The following is an 11405-nucleotide window of genomic DNA, read 5'->3' as shown; positions in this document are numbered from 1 at the left end:
CTTAAGGACAGGATCCTCGGATTATCCATCGCGATAATCAGGTGCGCAGGTACACGTATTGGGAGATGGCTTTGAGCTGAGCTGGAAATGAAGCTCATGGCTGAGCTCCAGCGCAAAAAGGCAGCATGGAGAAGGTGGAAGCACGGACAGGCCATGACGGAGAGATTTGGGAGTGGGGCTCAGCCCCAGTGGTGGCTCTGCTGAAAGTGAGTACAAAAGGCGTCCCGCGCCGCCCGAGCGCCAGGCCGGCACCCGAGGGGCACAAGCGGAGCTCGGGGTGTGCCCGCCCGGGGCGGGGCGGGGTCAGCGAGGTCCCGCCCCCGCGGGTATAAGGGCGGCGGCGGCGGCGGCGGCGGGCGCGGGGCCCGCGGCGGCGATGGCGCTGCGCTGCCTCCTGCTGCTGCTCTGCGGAGCCGCGCTGGGACCTGCCGTCCACCTCGACTTCGCCGAGCACCGCAGCCAGGCCGCCAAGATCAAGGTCAACCCCCGCGGCAACCTCTGGGCCACAGGTACCGGGCGGGGGGACACGCGGGGTGTGCGGGGCACGGCGAGCTCCTGCGCTGTCCTGTGGCTGCCTGTGCGGAGCCCCCCGCTCCCACGAGGGGAGGGGAATGCTGGCAGGACCACGGTGGGCAGGGGGAGACCAGGGCAGGCGTGAAGCCACCTCCACCTGCATCCCCGGGCGGCGGGTCCAGCGTCCTCAGGCGAGTGACGAGTACAGCATCCCCGGGTGTTAGGTCCAACATCCCCTGCAGACTGACCAGTCCGGCATCCGTGGGTATCAGGTTCAGCCTCCCCGGGTGGCATCTCTGTAACCCCGGAGAGCCTGTCAGCAGGAGCCGAGTGGAAAGTTTCCCAAAAATCTCATGTGGAGTGGCGACCTGGGATTTCTGGGTTTCCCTTAACTCAGCTGGTTTGGGCATTAGGTCACTTGGTGCTTCTTGCTGGTTTGTGCTGGTGCAGGGTGGCCGGTGACAGCCCAGCCGGAGCCCTGTGTCCCCCCAAACACACCGTGTGTGGTGTTGCAGGTCACTTCATGGGGAAGAAGAGCGTCACAGGCTCCCCACACCTGGAGACTCCGGAGGAGCCTGCAGTGCCAGTGGTCTTCGGTCCCTCTCTACGAGCCCTGCTGGAGGACATGATGGAACTGCTGACCCGGGAGCTCCTGAAAATCCTCCTGCAAGAAAGACTATTGGATGAGAACCAAGGGAAATATGACCTCACTGACCAGGTGAATATTGACTTACATGGAGGGAGATGCTCTGAGCAGGAAGGTGGAGGAGCTGTGCTGGAGATGGGAGCACCTGCACAGCTGCTAGAGGTGCACTCCCCCCTTTACCCTCCTTTTAACCCTCCTTAAACCATTTCTTAAGACCAACCATAAAGGGACAGAGGAGAAGTGTCCTGAGGCGTGTGTCTAGCTGGGCGGTAACAATCCCAGGTGCTTGGGAAGGGTGTGAGGATGAGCAAGTAACACTGCGATGGAGCTGTGACAGTGGTGATCTCCAGGGCTTGTTAATAAGCATCTGGGTCTTCCTCAGCCAGATGCAGAAGAGGATGGTGTCCCCTTTTCCAAGGACAGGGAAATCCTTTCTCCCTCTTATTTCTGAAGAGAGAGACCAAGAGGGACAGAGTGTGTGAAGGGAAAGTATCTGTCAAGCAAAGAGCTTTGGCTCTGTGTCACGGTGGTTGGGATTCCTCAGTGCTGAGGGCACAAAGCCTTGCAGAAGGGAGGTGTGCACTGGTCCTGCTGCTGCAGAGCGGGTTTTGGGGAGCAGGGAGGGGGCAGGAGCTCCACTGGTCCCACTGTGGCAGATCCTCAGCCTCCTCACTGTGGCTTTTACCTTGGAGCTCGCTCAGCTCCTCGTGGAAAACCTGCCCCTGGGAGCAGTGCACAGACACAGATCCTCAGGCAGGATGTGGAGATCCAATTGCTCAGTCCAGGGATGGAATTGCTGTGTCCACAGATGGAATTCGTCTGTGTGGCTCTGCTTGTTTGTTGCCTCCTGCACACTTCCCTGGTGCCTCACCCTTTCCACTCACTGCAGGAAGTAACTGGGAGTCTAAAAAGGATGAAATTCTCTTAGGTCAGTCCCACCTGTGCTTTCCCACTGGGCCAGAAGCCTGAGGAGCTGTCCAGTAGCACTGCACACAGGTAAAGCTATTTCTGCTACGCAGGGTTAGGCAGGGCTTGCTCCTCTGTGCTTTTTTTGGGAAGGCACAGGTGGAGCAGAGTTGCAGACTTGGGAGCCTGAGTGCCACTGATTGTTCAGGCACCTGTTTTACTCACTTTCAGCAGATTAAGGTAAACTGAGGCTTCCTAAAGAGCAGTTCCCATTGGGTAGAGGGCTTTTCACAGTGAAGATCCAGCTGGGCATGGCTGAAGGCATCAGCCCACCCCACTCCCTGTGCAGTGTGCTGTGCTGGGCTGCTGCAGTCTTTGCTTCTCAGATGCAGCTGGAAAGAAGATGAGGGCTGTGGAGGTTCTGGACCCTTCCCCATCCTCCCCAAGGAACCTTTGAGCAGGAGGGCACTTGTTGAGAGGATGGCAGAGCTGGTAGATGTGCTGACCTGCCTTGTTTCTGAGTGTGTGGTGTGAATTTGGTAAAGGTGCTCCCTGGGGCTCTCCCCTGCGTAGGTCGCTGCTCATGTTGCAGATGTGCCTGTGCAGAGGCTGCCCCGAGCACTGGTGCTGTGCCACAGGCTCCAGCTGAGTGCCTGAGCCCTGCCAGCCCTGCCAGTGCTCCTTCCCAGTGCTCAGGGGTGGGTACTGGCCAGATGTGGGACTGGGTGCCAAAGCTCTGCTGCTGGAGGGCAATTTGTCTGTGGCCATGCAGGTGCTGGCCAGTGCCTGTCTCAGTGCCTGGTGCCTCTCTGGGTGGGATGCCCTGCCCATGTGTGGCATCACAGCTGAGCTGCTTGATGTACAGCTGGCTCCTGCCCCTCCCTTTCTCTTCCCAAAGCCTGAAGCCTCTCCTTGGCCAGTGCCCTGGTTCCCTTGGTCACCTTGCTGGGTGCTGTTTCTGGTTTTGCTCCTTGGGCACCTCTGAGCACCTCACTTCCCCAACTCCTGCCCTCCTGCTCCTTTCTGCCACCCATCCCCAGGGCATCCTCACCTCTGTGCTGTTGTGGATATTACAGAATTGCTTCTCCCCAGTGCCTCTGAGTGCTGCCCTGGTTGTACTGTTCTGTGTGATGTTACTTTTTCTTGCTCTTGTGGTTGTCACAGTGCCAGTCCAGCTTGGCTTGGCTTGAGGGGGAAAGCTGTCTGGGTAGCTTGTCTACCCTGATGGCTTTCCCCCTCAGCGTGACTGTTTTTAGACACTGGGTGTCAGCACCCAGCCTGAACTGACCTTCCTCACAGGCTTTTTCATAGCTCTACCCTGTACAACTCCCTGTCCATGCCCTGATCAGGATCTGTCTCTTCCATCTCAACTTTCCAGCCATGTGTGGCAGACAGGGCTTGGCTCTCAGCATGCTGGGGCTTTGCAGTGCTGCCACGTTGCTGTGTGTGACAAGGATTGGGGTGGCAGAGGAGGATCCATCCTTTGTCATCTCCTTGGATGGGTGGCATTAATTCCCCAGGATGCAGAGACTGTGTGCATGGAACGGAACAGCTCCAGGGGTATGGGGAGAGCCCTTCTGCCTGAAGGCAGGTGCTGCCTTGCATAGCTCTGGGACCTGTGGGCAGTGCCACTCCCACAAGCCCCTCTGTGACTCTTCCCTGCTGTATTTTCTCTCTTTTTGCCTTCTCACATTCTCTGCTGAATGAGGCTCTCCCCTGGAGCTGCTGCCTCACTGGGATGAAGTTTCCCTCTGACATCTGACAGCCATGGTTCAGCTGTTGGAGCACAGATGGGAGGCTTCTGGCTGTGTCCTTCCCATGGGCTGTCCCAAGCCACCCCTGAAAGTGCCATCATGCTTCCAGCATGGGATGTTTGTCTGATCTGCCCCGTGGCACCCAGCATGGGTGGTGATGGTGGTGGTTGTGTTCATGACCCCGTGTCTCACTGTTGTGTCTTGTTTTGTAGGAGACAGGGCTTTTAACAAAGGTGCTGGAGAAATACTTTTCAAACTGAGGAGGTGCAGCTGGGGACGATGAGGTCTGCAAGGTCGGCTGTGCGTGGTGAACGCAGGACAGCATCGTCCTTGGGGGTTTCTACAGCAACATCACTTTTATTTATTCTCTCTGTGTAATATTGTTAATAGTGATGGTGTGTGTGAAAAGCGGAGCCTCCCTGTATAGTTCCTGTATGTTTTGTGTTTTCTTGACGTCTGATGTGCCCCTGTGAATAAAACTGGCTCTTTGCACAGACTCTTCTGTGGAGGTAGGAGGGCAGACCCCCCTGGGCCTGTGCAGGGAGAAGGGGGAGTGAGAGCACCTTGGGGCAGGGTGAAGGGGAGTTCCTGGCTCTCAACAGCTCAGAGGGGTTGGATTCAGTCCCTGCAGCCTCTACTCACTGAAGGAGACCCTGATGTGACAAAACAGCACACTTGGGTGAGCTGATCACGCCACTCACCGCTGGAGCATATTTGTGACCCTCCTTGCTGGGAATATTACCAGCAAAATCTTGTCCTGGCAGTGGTGGGATTTCTGGCTCAGTCAGAGTCCCAGCCTTGTGGCACCTCAGGGTTAACTGCAGGCTCGTTGGCCTTGGCATCAAACAGTGTGATGATGAGGCTGCTTTGTGAGGATGGCTTGGTGCACCCTCACCTCGTGCATGTAGCTAAGCACACCCAGGGGCAGAGGTACAGCCCTGAGGCCCTTTGTTGTGCAGGATGGCTGGGGAAGGGAGCTTCGACCTGGCTGGAATGAGTGATGGAGCAGTCCCATGAGCAGACTCTGGTTCTATACCTTCTGAAAGTGCTGCTCACAGATGCACCCCAGGGCTGCCAGCCCCTCCTTGGGGTCATGGGATCAGAGAATGGGTTGGGTTAGAAGGGACATTGAAGATCATCTTGTAGCCATATTCCATGGGCAGGGACACCTTCCACTAGCCCAGGTTGCTCCAAGCCCTGTCCAGCCTGGCCCTGGGCACTTCCAGGGATCCAGGGGCAGCCACGGCTGCTCTGGGCGCCCTGTGCCAGGGCCTCCCCACCCTCAGAGGGAGAAATTCTTTCCCAATATCCCATCTGTCCCTGCCCTCTGGCAGTGGGAAGGTATTTTTCCTTGTCCTGGCACTCCAGGCCCTTGTCCCCAGTCCCTCGTCCCCAGTCCCTCTCCAGCTCTCCTGGAGCCCCTTTAGGCACTAGTAGGAGCTCTGAGGTCTCTCCTGAGCCTTCTCTCCTCCCAGCTGAGCAATTGCTACTGTGTCAGCCTTTCCTTGGAATATCTCCATGGCCCTGGGGATGTCCTCCAGAAGGGCAAAACCTGGCAGCAGAGCCCAGAATGATGCCGTAACTGAAACCATGAACTTTCACACTCTGCTCCCCATTCAGCCTGATCCTCTGATCCCACAGGACGAGAGCCCTTCTCCCAGGAACAGGAACCTCAGAGCCCCATCACACCAAGCCAAGGGATGATCCAGCATCTGAAGATGCTGATAACTAGTAAAGGGGTCAAAGCCATGCTAGGAGGCCTTCCCACCATGCTCGCTATCCCTTCAAAGATAGTTCAGATCCTGTGAAGCCTCCTCTTCCTCACTGGAGCATTTGCTTGGCTGCAGCCCCAGGGAAGAGCATCACCTTGAGCCTCCCAGGTTCTACATCCTGCTGGTCAACAGCCCACCTGTAGCACCACCTGTAGCTATTCCTTTTGTGAGCCCTTCATGGTCTCCTACCCACCAGCTTTGCTCAAGAGGTTTCTCACTGTCCTGCAGTTGTTCACGCAGGAATCTGACTTCTGTCTACTTTTTGCCCAGACTGGTTGTTGTGTTCTGGGATGTGGGTGACCCCCAGCTCACCTTTTCATTAGCTAGAGCTAAGCTAATTGGCTTAAAACTAATTATTAGCAAGAAAAATAATGACACTGTGGATTGTGTTTGACACTGGAGGAAACCAGATGCCACCCAGCCAGCAGTGTGAGGGACTGACAGCCTAATGGGGTTCCTGACTTGATGTGTCATGGGGCCACCCTGTCAAGCTCACTGGAGGAGGAGCAGGTTCCTGGCCATGAGACACCCAGGTGAGATCCTCATTCTCCCACTGACTGAGCCAGAACCTGTCCAGCTGCCTCTCTGTCTGGCTGTCCCCAGCCCCCCGTCACTCTCCTCTGGACTGAGATAAAGAAGGGGGAGGTCACTTGGTGACTGCTGCCATGGCCGGAACAGGCTCACCTTGGGGAATATAAGTTAATTTATTGTCAATTAATTTAATATAAGTATTTGATTCAGGTTTTGGAAAAAAACAAACCCCCCAAGCATTTTCACACCTGGGGAAGGTACCTCCCCTCCCCTTTGCCAGACTCACTTCCAGCACCTCTCTTCCTCCCTGTTGTCACTGCAGGTGACACTCAGTCCTCTTGTGGAAGCAACAGCTGCAGGCAGGAGGGATGTACCTGCTCTGTCATGGATGAGCCTTCCACAGGCAGTGCCTTCTGTGGCAGTGGTCCATTCAAGGAGTGCATTTTCCACCGTGGAGCATCTCTTCATCCTCCTCCTCTGAACTGCTGCACAGACTGGAGCAATGCTGGTCCCCCGAGCCCTGAGTGTCCTGCACCTCCCTTGGACACCATCCTACAAGCACAGGATGACTCAGGCTGGAGAAAATCTCAGCAGATCTCTAGTCCAGCCATCTGCCCAAAGCAGCGTGAGCCCTGAGCTCAGACTGAGTTACTCAGGGCTTGAAAACCTCCACGTGTGGAGCCTGGGTCCGCTGCTCGGCTGTTTCAATGTTTCTATTTCTCCCTCACAGGCAAACAACTAAACCCCTATTCCCTCTTGAATTTAGATTACAAACTGAGAAGGTCAAGAAAGCTTTTGAAGAAGCTCATCATTTTTGGCAGTTTGCCAGCTCTGCCCTGTCATCCACCTTTCTGACATTTACCTGCTGGCCCACAGCATGCTCAGGCTTAGCACAATGTCCTATCACTCACCAGGTCATGTTCTTTGGAAAGTTCCAGGACCAAAGCTTTGTGCCCTAGCTTAGAAAATTAGTAAATTCTTCACTCTAGTGTTTTTCCCAGCTCTGGTTTGTTCCCATTGCTCCTCTGGTTTGAGGATGACCCTCCACACTGCTGCTGGGGTTCAAGTCCTTGCTCACAGCAGAACTTGCTGTTTCTGCACACCACAGGCAGAGATGCAAGGAGACCCCTCAGGGTCACTGGGATGACTTTCCTGGGCTGCTCAGACCTGTGACACATTTCCTTGGAAGCCCTGAGGGCTCCTGGACAGCTGTGAGCATTGCTGCTCCTCGGCTTCCCCCCCAGCCTGCCATGGCACGACCCCAGGGATGGGCAAAGAACGTGAAGTGAGATAAATGGACACAAGCCACCTTCACCATTGACATTTGCGTCTTTGGTTGTGGGGTGACTCAGAGCAGGAGCTGGCTCAGGGGGTGCCAGTGAAAGCCCACTGCCACCACTTGGTGTCATTGTTGTCCCAGGCTTGGTGAAGTGCTCCCTGCCGTGCTCGCTGACAGAGGACACTCTCCTGCTGTGTTCTCGCAAAGACATCAGGCCCCGGGGTGGGGTGCTCCCTCCTCTGAGGTGCTTGGAGACCTCTCTTCCACAGGAGACCAACAAGCCAGGCAGTGAGGAAGGGAGGGAAAGCGGCAGAAAGGGAAGCAGGCTGCCATCAGGGAGCAAAACTGTCTCCTAAATTCCATTGCCATCCCCCACGCTCCTCCAGGAAAAGCTCTTCATATCCTGACATGGGCGTGAAACCCTGACCTGACCAAGGTAAACCCGGCCAGGACAGAGGCCAGGACAGCCCGAGGAAGTGGGTTTCCAGACCTTGGCACTGTATCCAAATGATTTCCAGGGAGCAGGGCATCCTAGTGCAGAGGAGGTGACGTTAAATGTAGTGTACGATCTCAAAGCTTATAGAGATTCCAAGTGGCCAAAAAGGCCAACAGCACCTGGCTTGTAGCAAAACTAGTGTGGCCACAGCCCAGGGCAGTGCCCATCGCCTGTGCTGGGCACTGCTGAAGCACCTCCAGTCCTGCGGGGGAGCTCTGGGCCCCTCACTCCAAGAAGAACATTGAGGGGCTGGAGCAGGTCCAGAGAAGGGAACCGAGCTGGGAAGGGGCTGGAGCAGCAGGGGCAGCTGAGGGAGCTGGGAAAGGGGCTCAGGCTGGAGCAAAGGAGGCTCAGGGGGGACCTTGTGGCTCTGCACAAGTCCCTGACAGGAGGGGGCAGCCAGGGAGGGTCGGGCTCTGCTCCCAGGGAACAGGGACAGAAGGAGAGGAAAGAGCCTCGAGCTGTGCCAGGGGATGTTCAGTTTGGACATCAGGAGAAATTTTTTCACAGAAATGGTGGTCAGGTATTGAAAGGGGCTGCTCAGGGAGAGGGAGTCCCCATCCTGGAGGTGTCCAAGGAATGACTTGACAGGGCACTCAGTGCTCTGGTCTGGTTGGCATCGTGGGGATTGGTCACTGGTTGGACTCAGTGGTCTTGGAGGTCTTTTCCAACCTCAGAGATCCTGTGATTCTGTGCTAAGGGATACAAAGGCCTTTTCCTTATGATATAACCCACCAGCTCACTTTTTCCTATCATGCACCAGCCTCTGGAAAAATCAGACTGGTGAAGATGACACTGAGAGGGTGATAGGACCTTCAAACATTGAGATATGCATTTAACAGAGGCCAACAACCACTCAGTCAACATCAAGGGATCTGCCTGTTGGGCTGGCCCTGCCCAATCCAAACCTTTAGGTACAGCAGAATGGGGTAAAGTTCCTGCAGTGCACATAAAGTATATGCTGGAGAAAACAATCTGGGTTATTCCTGCCTCAGGCAAAGGCAAACCCAATCTATGGGATTCCTTTTGCTCAAGGACTTGAGTCCACTTTGTGGGTGCTGGAGGATGGGAAAGACCAATTGTGCCTCAAGGCAATTTGATCTCGGGTGAGAACAGCTGATAAGTTCAATTGTATGAAGTCAGTTGGTACATAATGCTGTGCATTATCACTTCTATGGCACTTCTACACACTCCTCATCCCACCAGGCACTTCACAGCACGGTCTGGATTTGGAGATCTGAACCTGACTCCCCTCTGATCATCACATTAACAAGGGATGAACTTAGATGAAACTGGACAAGTGCAGTGGTGATGGAATAAGAACTGGCTTTAGCATGGAACAAACTTTTGCTGCCCTGCAAGACAGCTGGAACCCAAGGTCATGGTCGAAATGAACTCAGTGGACTTTTACAGGCACAGTCCATCAACTGTGGGAATGATCTCTGTGTGTATCCATCAGAACACAAGGAAGGTGACGGGGTCCTGGGAAGTGTGGAACCTGGCATACCGTCAGTGGTGTGGGTAAGGGGTGGCTACTGCCCTGGTTTTACTGGGATAGAGTTAATTTTTGTCTCAGTAGCTGGTCCAGAGGTGTGGTTTGGATGCGGGACCAGAATAATGTTGACAACACAGGGATGTTTGGGCTGTTGCTGAGCTTACTCTAAGCCAAGGACTTTTCAGTGTCCCACGCTCTGCCAGTGAGGAGTTGCCCAGGAAGCTGGGGGAATCATGGCCAGGACAGCTGAGGGGTATTCCATAATACAGAACATCATATTCAGTATATAAATTGGGAGGAGCCTCCAGTTGCCCTCGGGGCAGCCTGGGCATTGGTCAGCAGATGGTGAGCATGAATCGTGCATCCCTTGTTTTTCTTGGGTGTTCTTTTAACATTTTTTTTAATTACAGCTATTATCATTAGCAGTAGTAGTATGGAGTATCACTAGTATTATTAGTATTTTTACATTTTTGTGATCTTTCAATTATCAAACTGTTCTTATCTCAATCCACAGAATCTTTTTCCTTTTTCTTGTGGTGAAGCCTTTCATTACATCAGGTCCTTGGCTCTTGAAGAGATTCAACTAAAGATGGTAGACAGCAAGAGGCCTGACAGAGATCTGGTACTTCTGTAGGAGCCCCAGCAGTTTGGAACCCATTTCACATTGGAACAACAGTTCTCCAGTTTCACTTGGAAATGAGAAGGGGCCAAACTCCCTGGACACACCAGTCTGTTCTCACTGCTCTGGTCTTTAGAGGAAACTCTTCTCCTGACCCTCTTTCTCAGCCCAGGAGAAATCCCAGCCTTCTGGGATATGAAATGACTCCAGTGTCGCTGGTTCCAAGCCAAATCTTCCCCCAAGGGATGTGTTCACCCTGGCCCCAAGGAAATGCCTTGGACTGGGATGGGCTGTGCTTCAGAAACTACAGCATGGACATCACAGAACATGGAGCCTTGAAATCCTGAGTGTTCTCCTGCTGTGAATAACCCAAGGAAAGAGGCACAGGTGCTTGGCTGTGTCAGCAGAATCACAGTCCCCTGCCTGCCCAGTCTGGGAGGTCTCAGGGCTGTGTCTGAGCCAAAGCCCTCTATATGACCCTGCTCAGGAGATGCTGTTACAGTGTGTGTGCATCAAATTGGAGCAAGAGACAGGGACCATCCCAGCTACAGACCCACAAAGTCTTCTTTGATGGGCTTTTGTATGGGATGAAAACAGCTCCAGAGCAGTAGGGACAAAACCAGCCATGGGGTTGGATAAGAGCCCTCCTGCCACAGGACTCCCAAAATCATCAGGGTGCTGGAGTGCAGTGAGAGAACACAACACAATCTCACTGCCATTTTCTATTCATTTCTATTCATTTTAACCTCTGTATGGGGCTGAGAAGGAGCCAAGGACTCCAATAGGAATAAGGTGTTCATATATTTATTGGTTCGTCAGGCTCGTGGAGCATAAAATACAGTGAGCAGGATGCACCTGAGGGAGCACTGGGAAATTGCACCAGTTACAGCTCGTGGCACTCACGGTCCCGCTGTGCTGCAGAGGAAGGTGCCATAAACCACCTCCTACCATGGCCACCAGCCAACCTTTGAACTCCTTGCACAATGTTGAGACTATGCCAGGAATTGTAGAGGTGCAAGAATTGCCATGGAATTTAGGGATTTTATAAAATATGTGTAGGTCAGTACCACCACACTGAGGTGTTTTCCTATTGTGGCAGACAAGCCAAGCAGTAATTCTGGCAAATCTGCTTCCTAAAGGAGTAGGTAGAGGTGGATACAGTAAGACCCCTTCCTAGTCCAGGTGGGATACAGAAACTTAGGACACTCCTTTCTTTCCATTTCCTTCTCTCACTGTTCCCACAGCCTTGTTGACATCCCCCACCCTCTCACGTGCCAAGGACACCTTTGCCTTCAGGAGGGAATCTGTGCCTGTTCCAAGTGTTTTCAGGCCAAAACCAGCGAAAACTGATCCAGGGTGGTGGCACTGATAAGGGAGCCACCAGCCTCCAGCAT

General features: G+C 54.1%; 1 protein-coding gene across 1 annotated transcript; it reads left to right on the top strand.

Moving 5' to 3' along the window:
* Positions 1 to 212: 212 nt before the first annotated feature.
* Positions 213 to 4315, top strand: NMB (neuromedin B). The gene is made up of 3 exons (XM_042022801.1): positions 213 to 509; positions 1029 to 1231; positions 4032 to 4315. The coding sequence occupies exons 1-3, from the start codon at positions 377 to 379 to the stop codon at positions 4077 to 4079; spliced, it is 384 nt and encodes a 127-aa protein (XP_041878735.1). The 5' UTR covers positions 213 to 376; the 3' UTR covers positions 4080 to 4315.
* The last annotated feature ends 7090 nt before the right edge of the window (positions 4316 to 11405 follow it).

Source organism: Corvus kubaryi, unplaced genomic scaffold (genome assembly GCF_017639235.1).
Source record: "Corvus kubaryi isolate FWS band 111438036 unplaced genomic scaffold, C.kubaryi_AGA036_p1.0 37220, whole genome shotgun sequence".
NCBI classification, from domain to species: Eukaryota; Metazoa; Chordata; class Aves; order Passeriformes; family Corvidae; genus Corvus; species Corvus kubaryi.
Note: the sequence above shows the minus strand (reverse complement) of the source record. Positions and strands in the feature narration are given on the sequence as shown.

Coding starts and splice junctions, on each gene's coding strand:
- NMB (XM_042022801.1), top strand. CDS start 377: ATGGCGCTGCGCTGCCTCCTGCTGCTGCTCTGCGGAGCCGCGCTGGGA. Junction 510..1,028: donor CGGCAACCTCTGGGCCACAG/GTACCGGGCGGG, acceptor GTGGTGTTGCAG/GTCACTTCATGGGGAAGAAG. Junction 1,232..4,031: donor AATATGACCTCACTGACCAG/GTGAATATTGAC, acceptor CTTGTTTTGTAG/GAGACAGGGCTTTTAACAAA.